At 35.8% G+C, this 16955-nt stretch overlaps 1 protein-coding gene across 1 annotated transcript in view; it reads left to right on the top strand.

Annotated features, from left to right (window-relative positions):
• The first annotated feature begins 1711 nt into the window (after positions 1 to 1711).
• LOC129265364 (fasciculation and elongation protein zeta-2-like) overlaps positions 1712 to 16955 on the top strand; it is a 42439-nt gene continuing 27195 nt past the window's right edge. The window contains exon 1 of the mRNA XM_054903365.2: positions 1712 to 2204. Within this exon, the coding sequence (XP_054759340.2) occupies positions 1900 to 2204 (305 nt within the window). The 5' untranslated portion in view covers positions 1712 to 1899. The remainder of the gene's footprint in view (positions 2205 to 16955) is intronic.

Genomic DNA, 16955 nt, shown 5'->3' with positions numbered 1-16955 from the left:
CAGTGCATGAGATGACAATCTTTTAAAAATTTTATGACTCGCATGTTAAATTTGTTATAGGTTTCATTAACTTTCTGATAGTTGATCTTGTGCCGTGGTTGGGGATGCAATTATGCTTCCATGCAGTAATTCATGAAATTTGGTTTCCCTTTTCCTTTTAAAACTTTGATAAATCTTTACTTTTTACAAAATAATTAAAATTTTTTTCGTTTTTGACAATTGCACGCTAAAAATGAAAGGGTAGAAAGTGGTAATTCATCCTTTAAAAGGGCCAAGGAGTGAACAAGGGTGGAAAACGCTGTCCCTCCTCGGTTCGTTTCCACCATTTTCTCTTTGGTATTTTTTTTTAGAGTGCACTATTCCGGGGCACCATTGCAACATTTGAGCCAAATATTAATTCAGTTGAAACAACAACAGTCTTTCCAGCCCGGCTTTCCAGACCTTAGTTCTTCCTCAATTAATGTACCTGTTTTAAATCAAATACCAGTTCCACGTGACAAACTTATATTGCGTGTATACTTTATACTTTGCTCTGATATTCGATTATTTAAATACTAAACAATCATGTCTGCTCTCTGACGTGAAGTGTCATTTCTATCTTGGTATTACGTTCCTACTTCGCTCGATCAACCCTGAATCGAATGGGAGCAACTCCGAGCACTCGTACAGGAGAAGAAGAATGAGAAGGGAGGGGGGTGATGAAACCATGGACCTATAATAGGTCCATGATGAAACCAATGGAATATCGACCTATTATGATCACTGACATAAATCCAGTTCACAGGCGGGAGGGAAGGGATGTATAAAGCAATGACCGAATTGAAATTTCCAAAATTTTCGGAACCCCCCCCCCCAAGAAACAGCAAAAAAATAAGCCAGTGTGTCTCAAAATGAGATAAAGTACCTACTACGTATCTCACTCTCTTTTTTGGTGTCAACTTGATAAGGCTATATAAAATGATTTATCGATATATCTTTTGCGTTGACACACATTATCCTACATAGCATTTGCCTTGCTATAGGTGGGCGAGAGTGAATAGCGAACACTATATGAAGCGAAATTTGAGTGGATGGGAAATTGCACGGTGTCTATAAGTTATAGCGTACAAAACTGTAAAAGACTGAAAAAGTCTCTAAATATAAATACATCTAATATTGAGAAAAGGAGATACTTAAAAAAAACGATTCTTTGATAAGACATAGAATTGATACATGCTTTTTTTTTGGAAGTTGTAATGGATAATTAATTTTGTGGCGGCGTAAAACTTGGCCTGCGCAATATATGATTCTATATAGCGTAACCGACTGTACCGACATCATTGCATGTCTTTATTGGCACCTACCAGTATCCCCATTTTTTAGAATTCATTATTATTATATTTTTAGATAAATGTACAGCACACCAAAAGTGAATGAAAAAAAAACAAAAAAACTTAGCAATGTTTTTTCATCAATGTATAGACATGATAGGGGAAATGATACACTTCATTTTTGCTGGGCCCTTTGCAATTACGATTCGGTATGAAAAGGTCACTCGATAGCTGCTTTTGGATACAATAAACATAAGTCATATGTAATAGAAAAATGTCAATATCGGTAATCTATGTGTATAACTTTTACAAGGTGGTTAAAATACGGGTTAAAATATTACCCAATGTCTAAACTTTAGCCAACATAACTGAAATGCACGGACCACAAGATGGCGCTATTTCAGAAAGAGCAAATTCGAGTTAGAAATCGGCCCCATACATTCACCGTCCAAGTACCGTACGTCAAAGACTATGCATATTTACTAGCAGGCCTTCTCGGTGACCTGCGCCAGCGCCCAGCGGACAGCATTCAGACGTCGACCGTGTGTATGAACATGTATAGCTGCTGAAGTGGATAATTCTAACAAAAATGGCAGCCCCACTCGCTGTGTTCGAAGAAAACGGCGATGCGGCAAGCGATGAATGGCCTGAATTCATAGATTTTCGTAGTTCAGCAGACGTTATAAATTCCAATGGAGACGTTTTACCAGTTTTGTCACCGAAAGAGGAAATAAGCCCGGATAACTTCAACGAAATGCGTTCATCGTCTATCGAAGATTTGGTCAACAATTTCGATGACAAGCTGGCCGTATGCTTCCGTAATTACAACCTCAATACGGAGCCACTTGCACCAGTTAAAATACTCACACAGGAGGAGATGATGAAAAATTGCAAGTAAGTAAAAAAAAAATTACTTGTAGGCCTAGCTGTAATTCAGGTTCTAGTATAATTTTGATCAATGAAATTAGCTGCTGTTAACATGGTTAATGTTGGAAATGGATGCATGTCATATTCAATAATGATATCAGACAACATCAACGGATGCCATGCCCATGGTGATGATGGTCATGGATGCAGGATGGCATCCCTTACTAACCCCTAAAAAAGTTTTTGGGAAACCACTGGCACTGCCGCTAATGCAATGGCTTTGGCTTTTGTTTCATTTTTATGTTTGTTGCATGGGTACTCACTTTTACTTTAAAGTTAACTATGTTGTTGGCCTAGAACCTACAGGTATCTATCTAGCTATATAGGGCCTTGGGGGTATGAAAGAAGCTCCATCAGGATTTTCATTGGGCCTATATTTTTGTGGTAGGAAGTAAGTTTTGGACATGGGGTCAGATGTCCGAATTACATAAAAATCTTATTTCAGTTTGGATCTTACAAAATCTGCACTTCAAATATAGATCTAGGCTTTCATTAGACCAAAAGCTTCGGTCTCTGTTATGTTGGTTGTTCCGCTGAACTCTGTTGGCTCCACTCACCAAATACAGAGACCAAAGTTCTAGCTCCATCTGTACAGGAGACTCAATGGCCATATGTTTATGTATTAAGTTCGGATAAAACAGGGAAGTGAAGTTGCGCGACAGCAGAAGTAAGTCACTGTTTTTTCCCCTTTTAAGTTTATTTTTCCCAGTTTTGGTGCATTTCAGGCCAAAACGGAATAATAATCTTTATTTTGGTACAGTTCTTTTGATATATTTTTTTTAAGTAAAAAAAAAAATCGATGAGCCCCGTCGGGGGGATTTTGCATTGTTAACCAAACCCCCTAATGGTGGCTGCACGATAGTGGGTGCGTCGTGGTCTAGTGGTTCTGACTCTCGCCTTTGAAACAGAGGGTCGTGTGTTCGAATCGTAGCCATGGCGTATTTTCCTTCAGCAAGAAATTTATCCACACTGTGCTGCACTCGACCCAGGTGAGGTGAATGGGTACCCGGCAGGAGTAATTCCTTGCATGCACTGAGCGCCGGTGATGGTAGCTCGAGCTAAAGCCGGGGTAATAATAGCAGCGCTTTGTATCCTCTGGCAAAAAGCGCTTTATAAATCCAACTATTATTATTATTATTATCTGTGTACGAGGGGAAATAAAACAAATTTAAAATGTTAAAAAACTCCTCGAAACAGACGGCTGCCAGCTGTCTAGGCTTTCATAGGCCTTGGTTGTGAAAAATTATTCTTTGTGATTATGTCCAATGGAAAAAAATAGACCCTACACGGGGTTTGATATGTTCGGGATGACTTTGCCCCCGAAATGCTAAACGAGCTATCAAAAAAAAATTTAAAACAGCCCTGGAAAATCCCTATTCACTGCCAATCTTTTAGATTTAGGCAGTAGGTTGTGAAAAGTAGCCCCCGAAAATGAAAAATTATTTTTTGCCTGATGTCACTGCATGGTAGACTGATTAGGGGGGGGGGTTAGAGTGCCATGGACCCCCCCTCAAAAAAGAAAAAAAAAATCATGACTAAAGAATGAGGGAGAAAAAGAAAGAAAGAAGAAAAAGGGGTAAAAAAAGATAGGCTTACTATTTTGTGATGTTAAGGATATAAACTAGAAATGTGTTTTGTTGGATAAATTTACTGACTTTACCTCAGAATTTAATTTGATTGGGTGCCCATCAAAATAGAATATCTGCATAGTTTTGTCTTGTCTGTATAAGACACCTCAAGCATGAAATAGGCTGAAAGTTTTAGGACATAATCTTTGCCAGGAGCTTTCTTATATCGAATTACTAAATATGTAAAAGCAAGTGCTCAAATGGCTATTTTGAATAAAGATAAAAACATCACCATTAGATTTAAATTGAAATTGTAACACTTGGAAAAATGCCATATTTAAATTCTAATGGGTAAATAATGCATTCAATGAATGCCTACTACTGTACGTGTTTGTAATATTGTAATGATCAATGATACTCAAGTATACCCATTTAATACCAAAGTAGTAGAGTCTTTAAGCAAGATATCAGATTGTCAAAGAGTCCAAAGACTGTTGAAAATTTGATGTTTTGAAAATAGCATGTGTAGGCCTATTGCGCGCTCTATGATGAGATATTAGTATTAAAATAAAATTGATTGTACATCCAGGCTTGAAGAAAGCAAACAAATCATTTTAATTTGTTAATGTTTGGTTCCTAAAATTCCTTGCATTTAGAGCTCTACAACATGGGAATAGTAAAAAGTTCAGAGAAAATTGCTCCTTTTGGAGTTTTTTTAATTTCTCTTTGGTGTAAATTGTCAGTTTATTATTTCTGATGGCATTAACTGTATTGATTACAAAGGAATTTGTGGTCTAGAAGAGTTTTGAACAAAATGAAAAAGAGAAGATGATATAATCACAAAATAGAAGAAATTTTAATAAATTTAGGACTGAAAAGAGAAAGACTGAATATTTCTGATTGTAGAAATAAATGTAGGCCTATATGAAGTACTCTTTTGTGCTTTAGATGAAAGGGATATTAATTTGAATAGAAGTGATTTTTTTTTCGTTTGAAAGCAAAACAATCCATTTGCATCACGTCTCCCATAAAGCAATCTTTGTTTGAGCTTGAACAAACCCACAGGCTTGGCTTTCTGACATTTATTTTGGAGGTCTCGGATGAACAATCTAATTAATTATTTATTGATTTCACTATGAGAGCATTCACGTTGCCCAACGGTGAGCCAGAAAAACCTCATCTTCATTCCACCTGGAGTTGAATAGTAAATATTTATTGAAAGTTAGTGGCAGGAAGCATCTTGTACACTGTGAAAAAAATAAAAATTTTACCACCACAAGGTTAATTATGTGTCCAACCAATTTGGGGCAGTATTTTACCCAATGCGGGAAGCATATTGTCCAGTAAGGTTGAAAAATAAGCAGCAATTACTTTAGAATGGGCAAAATTGTCATCACACTGGATAAATAAATATGCCCGAAAAAATGCCCAATATTTTTTAGAGTGAAGGCCTACATATTCCATGAACTTGTATACTGTTAATTTATTTAATATTCTCTTTGTCTTTGGGTGTTTTCATCAGGGCCATACGTGAGGCTTTTGATTGTATTTTTTGTAACTACCCTAATTATATGAGTCATCCATCATGCACCAACAATTTATAATTACTAGACTGAATCCCCATCACTTTCTCTATAATCTCTCTGTTGTTGTGATCAATATCAGAAACAAATTAAATACACAAATTATTGTGGAACAATTCTGCACTGCACTCCACAAAATTATTTTATTACAATGATGTTTACTACAAATACATACTTGTATATGTACAATAGCTTCTGGCACGGTTGCAATCTTATTATAAAAACTTAGTACCGGTACTTACTATCAGTATCACTCAGCATCTTCTGAATATTTTTTTTTATCAAGCTTTAATAACATTAAGTAAAATATCTTTCTATTCTCTTGCAAACCAAAATGAAGAAGAAAATATAATGGATCCCCATACATGTAGTATAAATACTATAAATTATACTTACATGTTTGTATGAATGCATGTATTGCAGTGAGTAGTTGAACACAATTTCCTTTCTATCATACGAGGTTTGTGTGTGCATGCGTGCGAAGATATCTATATTGCGTGCCGAAGACAAACATGTACAATAATTCCCACTAATTACATATATTTGGTGTCTGTATTTGTCATGGAAGCTGGGGTAAAGTTTCATTATCCTGTCTGCTCTAGCTGTCTGCTTTCACTGCCTAGTCTCCATCTTTTGATATCTGTTACAAAGAAAAATTGAAATTTATATTTTTTCCAAAATTTATATGAAATGTTTGTGTCATGAAATGTATATTTTCACATTTTGTATCATGAAATGCACATGTATATTTTCTCCTTTTATATCATGAGATTCAATCCCTTTTTATTCGACCTTCCTTTCCTCTTTCCTATATGCCACTTTTTAAAAATTGATTTCGAAAAGTACCTCCTATTCGAATTTACAAATATTTGTAATCGTATATTTACTTTTTTTAGTGGGCTTATTCCAAATTCTTAATTTGTAATATAAAGAGGAGAAACAAGTCTTCCTGGCCCCATCAACCAACTCCAACCCTACATCACTACCCTTCACCTGAAACAAACTAATGTGCAGTATATTCTTCCAGTATATCATTCTTTTGATTCTCTTCAATTATTTTTTCGCCTTGTCTCTCTCTCTCTATCTTCCCCTTGTTGATCTGGGGCTATTACAGATAAATAAAATTTGGCAATCAAAACACAACTAAAACCATCTCTTACTCAGATCGAGTTGATCTTGAGTTGGATCAGGAGCATTTCTGAGCCAAACAAGTTGAAAATCTAAGCCAATTCAATTTTTTAATAGAGTCAACTGATGACTGACACATTCTGAGTCAAATTTGACTCTGTAGAAACAAGAGTGTACTAATTAATGAGTTATGTAAACAACCTCCGAGTACAGATGGGAATCATTGATTTCTCTTGTTAACACTGTCTGTCATGAAAATTAGGTGACTCGAGCCATCTTGACAGACTTGAAAAGTAATTATGTTTTCATTTATTGACATCAGAGTAGAATCATTGCTATTAATAAATATGAAGCCTCATGTAAGTGAAAACAGTTTTGAATATATACATTTAGGTAGGGCCTACATACATGTATATTGTAAGGCTGTTATCTGTTTTGAATTTGAATTAGGCCTACCGATTGAAAAATCCTTTTTGCAGAACATACTAACTGCATGAGCAGTGAAATGCCATTCGAGATATAAAATCAAGGTGGTTTTCAAATTCACTGACATTTATAAGCATCTGGGATTTGATGATTATTCATGTATTCTTTCTAAATTATTCTTGTTATCACATCCAAGCTGAAGAGTAATAAATGGTTCATAATGATTGGTATTTGACAGTAGCCTACTTAGCCCCAATGATAGTCAATGTGCCAAACGCTGACAATACAGCAAACGATCTCAGACAGTACTATTCTAATCATCACGTCTATGCCATGCCCTTTCTTAGAATTGGAACCACGGGATGCTCTGTCGGGGAAACCTTATGCAAAATCTTTTCTGCACGTTTTCATATATTTTCTCTAAATAAGCAATTAAAAGTGTTACATGTACATGTAAGTCCCACATTTCAAAATGTATTATGTCGATATGTGTATATTAGGCCCGTTTTGAAAGTCCATTTTTGATGCACGTGTACACGGCCTGTTTTTTGGTCATGTACACATTGTAAACACTGAGAGCCAGTTATGTTACATAATTATGATAACTTGCATTAGGCCTAAGCCATATCGATTATTTTGTAACCAGCTTTAATTTGATCGAACATCGATGCATCGAAATTTGAAGGCGGGAAAATCAAGTCAATTTTTTTTGCTCCGTCATGACCGCGCTGAAATGCGCTGAGGGCCGGGTTAAGCGTTGCACAAGCGGCCGGATGCAGAACAATAAAGATCGTCTGTATTTTCAATTATCACAAATTAAAGAACAACTAAAAAAAAAAGGGATCCAAGCAGAATTTTTCCCAAAATATCTAAAACAATATTTGCAGATGACAACATAAAGGCCTTACGTTTGAAATAAGATAATATGGAAGGCAAAATCAAGTCGATCCGAACTATTCTCGGTCAACTCACAGTCACAGTCCAGACTCGCACACACACACTACAGCCCCTATTCTACACTCACTCTCCCGCCCAAAACGACAGGCGTGCTTGCCGCCCAACAAGTGCGCTTAGCGGAGACCAACTTGGCCGAGATGTAGTTGGATCCAAAATGAGCTCCAAATTGATGGGAATAAATATACGTAATTTTCTCTGGATGGTCATTTGAATTGGTATTCTATGCTGATATAGCGATTGTAAGAAAAGTTTGTGGAATATGAGTTATGACGATGTTCGAGAATTAATTCTGATTATGATATTTTTGATAATCCATTTTTAGACTCAGGATAATTGCAGAGCACTGACTTGACCGAAATATATACGAATGTCTCATGAACGATTAATGGATTTAAATTATTGTTAAATTATTGCGATTTAATAAAATTCTATGGCCATACAAAAAATATTGGTAATGTCAGCAAAAATGTTATGTTGGAATTATGGAAGTACTCCAGACATCTCCGAGATAAAGAGGCACATTGCGCATGCGCGATTGATGACATAATTTTCCATTCATAAATTCTAATGCGGAATTGGGCACAAACAAGCTTCAAATTGATGGGAATAAATATCAAACCTAATTTTCTCTGCTTTGTCATGTAAAATTGTATTCTATGGTGATATTACGATCGTGAGAAGAATTTCTGCAACGACGATGTTTCAAAGTCAATCCTGACATGGTATAGTTTTTTTTTAGACAAGTGCACCATCACTCGTAACGGAATTTGTGATGTCCGTCATTAAAAATGGAAACGAAATACAAATTGAACTGAATTGAATAACATCAAGCTCTGAATTCATATTAATGATTATCATTTGCAAATTATTGTTAAAATATTACGATTAAATAATGTTCTATGGTCGTAATAAGAAATATTGTTAATGAAAGCAAGATTTATTTTACGTTGATCGCGTCATGATTTTCCTTTCAGATCAATTTCGATCTGGTTTGATTAAAGCACAATGTGCATGCGCGATCGATAAATTCCATTCATGAATTCATCGTGCATAAATTATCTCAACACGAACAGACGAGTGAGACTCGAATTAGGATCAAAATAAACTTTCATTTTGGGGAAATAGAAATTAAGTGGTAGTAGTTATGAAGGTGCGGCAAAAAGCTCATAGCTAGTTTTATCAATCATAACGTCACTGCTTCGTATGTAAACTTCGTGAACGCTGCCCGCGCCCCAGGCCGGCCCAAGACAGATTTCATTCATAAAAAATGTGAATGAGCGCCATGGCTTCTTGCGCAAATACAGAACTTCAAGGGTGGGTATGAAAGTCAAATTTTAGTGATTAAAACTTGTGCAGCGTCTGAGAACTTAGAATTAATGTGAGGCTGTGCGCATGATAATAGAATTGTGTTCAATTTAATAATTGTTCACTTGTTTACAACTCCCACGCAAGTTTTATACAGATGCTACCATGTACACGGTCATGGAATTCAGTACACGTGCACTGACTTGACCGGGCGTGTACACGTGTACCCGAAACGGGCCTAGTGTGTATATATTTTTTCAAAATCAAAGAAACAGATCAAACAGCTTGCAACAAATCAAGGAAAGTATTAAAAAATGGACAAATAATGAGAAAGTTGTGAGCATTTTAATATTGCGATCACTAATCCTCCTATTGGCAATGCAACAAAGATGTGTGATGTCACTTGTGAACAACTCTCCCAGTACTTTTGTATATATATTTCACTTAAACTGCCTCTTTTATCACATCTATCTAGAAGATCATGTATTCTTTCTATAGGAGGGCATGTAATACAAATTTTCAAAGAATACAATATGGATAAAGAGTTTGTATCACCATAAGAAAGCAAAAAGAGACATTTTGGGGGTATTTTTTAGTCCACCAAAGGGAAAGTTGTTCACATGTGACATCACACATCTTTGTCGCATTGCCGATGGAAGGATCTCCCTAGCATTAGTGATGGCAATATTCAAATGCTCATAACTTTTCTCATTATTTGTTGAATTTTTCTCAAATTTTCTTTGTTCTTTTCTTTGATTTTTCTGTTTCCACACAAGTCCACATGTTCCAAAGGTTTCAATCCCCTTTAAGGACACACTGATCATTCTCTTACCAATTGCTGTCAAATGACTTCCCTTTTGATCCACATTGAGTCACAAATTCGTATATAAGTATAACCTAGACTGTATGCAGAGGTGTTACATGTAAACCCATATTGGGCAATTATATTGATTTACAGTTAAGGTCAGGTGTGAAAGAAATTGATTTGTGTGATTGCTTAACTTCTGAGATTACATATGACATGACCTACATCTGTGAAGACATAAAGCCAATGAACTCATTGATAGTCTAGGAAGAAACACCACCCATGGAGAGCAATATAAGACCATTCCCTTTTATTTCAATCTTGGTACCCATCTCGTAGCCAGCCTTCAGATCAGGTAATGCTTGTCGGGATGAGTAGGGCATCGCTGATAACACACTGTCGTAGCAGCAGCATGCACCAAGCATGGTGCGTGCGTAAACAAGCTACTCCATCACGAGTGCATGAATATCAGTGCCTGCATTAGCTCCCAAAGCTGAGCCTGCCCCCCCGTCTCCATCCTGCCTATTGGAGGAAGATGCATGCATTTTTGTCGTTCTCCTCGTCTCAGGCAGGTGGTGGCTTATAGCGTTCGGCAAAGGCTCGTGAGCATTTGGAGGCAGGGGCCCCCAGCCTGGAGGGCCCGAGCAAGCCTCCATCTCTGTACGTGTGTGAGAGAGATGGAGGGAGGGATGGATGCATCTCATCTCAGTGCTTTTAGGATGCTGACGTAGCATCTCAGTCGGTCAGGGTGCGGCCTACGCTCAAGGTGGCTTACATGTCTGAGTCATCCTTAAGACGAAGAAGATGATGAATTCTAAGGCGATGCCTTCTCAACAAAGCAGACTGCTGGAATGCTTCTTTTATTGCATTCAGCTAATTGCTCTATTTTTAAGTGATATTTGATTAGCTTTTTGAGCTGTACTTTCTCCCTCCTGTAGATCAGATTTTTTTCTTTCTTGTTTCTTGTATCTCTTTCAACCTTTTTTATATTTCTTGTTGGGGAGTTATGTTACACCTGTGCATTGTTTGAACATTTTATAATTGAGTTTAAAAACAAAGGAATCAAATGAACAAGATGCTAAGCTCCAGTGATTTTCCATATTTTTTAAAACTTGATTTGTTTGTTTTTTGTAAAGTTTAATTTAGCAATATGAAATTATAAACAATATGGTGTTAGCAAAAACTTAACATGTTTGAACAGTAATACATGTTGCTGAATATAAGCTTTTTGGTGAAAATGCTGAAGAAGAGTCGAGACCATTTTTTTTTCTCAAGCAATATTTAAATTTAAATAAATTTGAATATGTCATGGAGATGTGACAATCAAGCTTGGACAAAAGTAAGATATGTGAAACACTGGTCTGAAGAGTCTGAACTGACAGATGGTCGGGGCTCAAAGGAATACATAGAGCATTGTAAAATTCATTTCAACTTCATTTAATATTTGGAGAATGCATGCGAATGATCCATGAGCAAATTCTATTCTAGTCAGACTTTCCCTCATCCACCATCCCTTTTTACCGAAATTTTACCAAGTAGAAAAAAAATGGTCTTAACTGACAGATGTTTGGGGATCAAAGGAAAGGAATGGATACATGTATTGTACATCATCTTATGTTAAATTTTATGTGCTGTTTGAGATATATGCAGGAGCAGAAAGTCAAACATTATCCTAGCTCCCCCCCTTTTACTTTACATGTAAATCAAATTAGATGTTTAGTTCATTGCAATTTCAGTGGAATGCCCCCATTCTTTTTCATAGTTCATTCCCACATTTTCCACATCAGTGAATTGGGTATCAATCCTAAGTTAAACTTTTGTTTCAATTACTATTTCAGAGAGCTATTCACGCATCCTAAGGATGCTTTCAATGCCCCACAGTAAATATTCATGAAGGTGGTAAACGAAGTTGCTTTGCAATTTAAACGATACAATTCCACCAAGATTTTGAGAAGAGCGAAATCCTCTTAAACTATTTGAAGACTTGTCTGATCACTATGATGTCTTATCCTTGACCCTGAGTGTGAGTAGGCCAAGGTAGAGAAGAGATTGAGGCTGGAAATTACACCAATCATCCATGAGGGACGGGAGGACCAGGGTATAACAAGTATTGATCGCATCAGTCTGGGATCTTCTAGCCCCTCCCCTTTGTTTCAACCCTGTCTACTTCACCCCTCCCTCGTATCTTTCTTATCTTCTCTGTTTCTCAGTTATATGTTGGTCGGACTTTCTCTTTATTTTACAAACTCTTTCCATTCTTTTCCAATGCACCATGGTATGCGTTATTCTACTTCTTCATTAATCAGCGTTCTCTTTAATAAAACATTTGGCTTTAGGAATGCAATTATACATGTGATATCATGAGATTAAGATGAAGAGATGTAGAGGTGTTGAGGGTCAGTGGATAAGTCTCCGTACTTTGAATCACAAGGTTCGAGGTTCATATCCCACGGCAGCACTTGCGACCTTTGGCACGGCGTGTATCTACATTTGCTTCTCTGCACCCTGGTGTAGTAAATGGGTACCCAGTAGGAAGGAATTCCTTGAATGCTTGAGCATCCGATCAGGGTAGCTGTACTAAAGCCAGGGTAATAGTATACAGCGCTTAAATTGGTATTAAATGCTATATAATGTTGCATCATTTTTGCATCTTATTATTATTATTAAAAAATACATGATAGCAATTGAGAACTTTGAAGACAATTTCTCTATGTAAAACTCTACAAGACCGTGGATCCTACTAGAACTGATAAGACCATGAACCTCAAGTTCTTCAATAATATAAATCAGTCATGTAAAAAGTTTAAGCAATCAATTTTTAGAAACTGTTCTATCATTGGAGATGTAGGCAATAAGTAAAATGCTGCAGAAGGCAGATAGGGAAGTCTATAATACAGTCTTTTAAATGAATCATATGGGCTGGTTGTGAGTTGGCTTAACCTATCAAAGCAACATGAAAGACCTGAATACCCCCCTTTGATTTACAGGACTTGTAGAGTTGCAAATAACACTAGAAAGTGTGAAAGCCAATTTGGCAAATGCATAGACACATTGCTATGGACACGGCATTCGCTATGACAGTCAGATGATTAATTATTGATGAGATCTGTGAATTTGTTTAAGGTCAAATGAATCATGTGGCAGTAGCAGTAGCATTAGATAATTACACATTACACATGGTTTTATTATATGTTGCTGATTGGGACGGATCAGTGGGGAGAAGAACATAAGTTTATAAAGAGAGGATAATAAACAGTATAATGAATTCAAGAAACTACTGTTGTGAAATCGCTGTTATTGCGAGTGGGTGTCCATAATCTACACATGAACTTGTTTTTCATCCTCATGTAACCTCAGTACTCATATCATTATCCAGAATGAGTCAGTCAGAAAAAAAGTTTAATGTTGCTTTATCAGACATAAACAACTGGGAAGATCACATCCTATGAGAGAAATTTAGATATTCATGTTGATTACAATCATGAAAAAAAACTAAGAAATTTCATCAATAAGTATGCGCTTAAAGCATGATTTTTCACTAACATAAAAAGTCACATTTTATTTGTTTAAGAAGTGATTTTTTATTTGATGATTTAATATTTGTGTCAATTAATTAATAATCAATATTTTAGTGGGCGTTTCTTACTTGACCATCTGAATTATGATACATTTACATTTTAGACATGCATGAATCACTTGTGCAGTGAGTAGACTCCTATATGTTACAGATATCATGCATGGTACATCAGATATACTTTGTAGATACTGTCTAAAATGTACTTGGTGCAAAACTAATGTGAAAATGCATGTTGGCAAGCCTGGGGACAAATGAATTATATTCCATACACATCGCTCTCACTTTATTAGAGTCGAACTTGAGTTCCTGGATGTAAGCAGAGACAATCGTACCTGTTTTGAGGATGTTTCTATGGTGCATGCTAAATTGATAGAAATTGAAGATAGGCCAGAATGTTTCTGTCATTGATTTGTGCGCCAAATTCTCCATGCTTCTTGGTTTTAAGTGTGGTGCCTTTACATAAAGTAGCAATAAATTTGAAGGGAAATGGCAAATGAATTCAGACAAGAAGAAGACTGAATACACTTGGGGATGTAGACCACTTGACTGCCATGACTGCCTACATATGTAAAGATTAACATGGACCTATATTCTGGGAAGCATTTCAAGAAGAATATTGTACAAGGGTGTAAATGATTTTCACCAACTAATTTGCTCTCAGCAAAAATGAAATGAATTTAGTAGCTTATAAGAGTTGTAAGTGAAAATCAGTCACTACTGTATTTGTTTCATGAAATGCTTGCTCCCTGAGAAGGGTTATTGTAAAATGTTTGTTGTAATGCATTCATGAATTACTGGGTGATTTTGTATTACCAAAATGATGAGGAAAATAAACTGTATATCTGTGTGAATTGGGCAAACCTTTATTTGTTACATGTATATTTTGAATGTTACTTAAGAGTTTCTAAAAAATTGCAGTCATTTGTAGTGTACCTTCTGAAGTTTTTACCTTATTCATATAAAAATAACTTACACTAACTTCCCTTTGTGTCTGCCTACTCCTTTTCTTTCATCCCCTTCACTAACCTGATTGGTCTTCTCTACTCACTAATGCCCCTTTTGTCTCCTTGTTTCTAGTGTTGCTGTAGCTTGTCTGTGGTCTATATTATGGTTGTTCCACTTTATATGTTTGTCATTTTGCCTCCGACGAAGATTCTGCTAGGATCGAAAGCTTAGGCCCCATTTGACTTTCTAATAAAAATAACTTGAGAACAAAATTATTGTTTTCAAAATTTTCACTTGAGAAGTTTCCCTTTTATTTTCTGCCTGTACAGTACATTATTACAAATTTTCTTCACTCCAAAGACAAGTACCCTTTTGATATAATTTTTCTTGATTTCACCAGAATCATCTTTTGTTTGTTGCTGTCTGAAGTTTTTGTAGAACTTGTATGAGGATAGTGTGAAGAAAAAGAAAGTCTCAGCATTATGTATATGCACATCAGCATTTACAGTCAGTATTCCCAACTCTTTCACACAATACAAAACTCCATACATGTTCATTTCAATTTAGTTGAACCTACATGTACTGAAATATTATAATTACATTATTTGTGTCTGTTAACAAGTCTATTCATCTAGGAAAAACCTAATTTAGATTTTATCTGTTTGTGTGGCAAAAGACGAGGCAAAAACAAGGAGCCATTGAAAATGTTTTTCACTTTGGAAAACAGATCAAGAATTGATATACTTGAGAGAGGAGTTTATGGTAAGCAGGAGTGTCAACCCACACACTGTCTAGACAGACGATATCTTGAATATATCTTCCATTAAAACATTGTCGGGATAGATACTAGACAGAGAATGTTAGATTCAGATGATTGTTTGTGGCCATGCATGTCTGATGAAATGTATCCTTCAGCTAGCTGTGCATGACTGCATTATGATATGTTTATATCTGCTGGCATGCTAATTACAAAATGGGAAGGGTTTTGCCGTGCTGTCAAACAACTACCATTTTTTTTATTGCATCCGCTGATGAGCTTGTTCCATCATTCCATATTCAGAAAGATGTCTGTCGTGCTTTCTCACCCATTTCTTATTGCCATGAATAAAACCTACTGAGCCCACTTGAGATAGGGTCTGAAATGAATTTGTTTCAGTGGGTTATTTCTATCTGAGTTGAGTACCATAGCATCTCCTGTTCGATGTGAAATGCAGCACTGATATGAGCAGAAATCTTGTATTTTTCTTTAATTATAAGTTTTATAGTCTTACTCTTTACACACCAATCTGGGATTTTAGTAGTAAACTGCATTGAAAATTATTGCCGTTCACTTTTTTGCAGTTTCATCTTAAAAATTTTTAATCATATTTTCTACTATATTTAGTTTTTCATCAAAGAGGACTATGCATTTATAATCAACTGCATTATTTATGGTTGATACAGACTGATTTGACAGTTGTCCCAATGAATCGATGAAGACGAATCACTTTCATTCATTTAAAGTTGGTGAGCCTAAAAAAGAAGAAAATTAAATTATGCATGAGAGAATGAGAATCCAACCCTGTAACAGTGTTGGGTTACCTACATAATGTGTTGACATTATATAGGATTCCTAAAGAGCCTGTAACCTTGCTGTAACCAAAAACAGAATTGACCTTGGTCTATCTCATTAATATGATAGCAAGGTGACTTGTACTTTCCTAACACCTTTACAGCTGCATGTAGTTCATATTACACACCAGGTGAGAGATGTTGAATCCAGACTTGTATTAAATTGCCCATGAAATTAGAATATTACGCTATTACAGCATCCATGATACGATAGTGAAATTATTCATCTAAATTTCATAAATCTTTGATAATAATTCACTTTCTCTAGAGTGTTTACCAGTATACGTGTAATGCAGGTCAAGATTCAAGATTTGTTATGCTCTGATCAGAAAATTTACAATTATTACTCCATCTCTTTTCTTGAATTTTTTTTACAAGGAAGTTTAATTATTGTGACCATTCAATTGCACAAAATGGTTGCATCTAAAATTGAACATTTCTTTTCTCTCTTTCATCTTTTTGTTAAAAAAGTTTAACATTGGATATGTTTCACTAATGAATCAGAAAATGAAAATTGAAACTTATATTCCGTTCAAAATATCATTATGATAATGTGAAACGTATGTTCCCGTGCGGAGGCATGTTTACACTAATTTACAACAATTTGATTTCAGTATTTCCATATCTACTGCTGATAAATGTTGTACTTTGAAATCATTGTGTAAGCACTATGGAGAATACTCACACAGTCACACCTCTTACAACAATTTATATGACTCAGGACAATGCGTCATAAACTGAGGCATGTAATATAGTGAAATATTTATTTTTACCCACTGTTGTTTGATCTCGGGCATGAAATTGGTTGTACTC

This window comes from Lytechinus pictus, chromosome 7 (genome assembly GCF_037042905.1).
Source record: "Lytechinus pictus isolate F3 Inbred chromosome 7, Lp3.0, whole genome shotgun sequence".
Classification (NCBI taxonomy): Eukaryota; Metazoa; Echinodermata; class Echinoidea; order Temnopleuroida; family Toxopneustidae; genus Lytechinus; species Lytechinus pictus.
The sequence above is the reverse complement of the archived record's forward strand: the minus strand, read 5'-3'. Positions and strand labels throughout refer to the sequence as shown.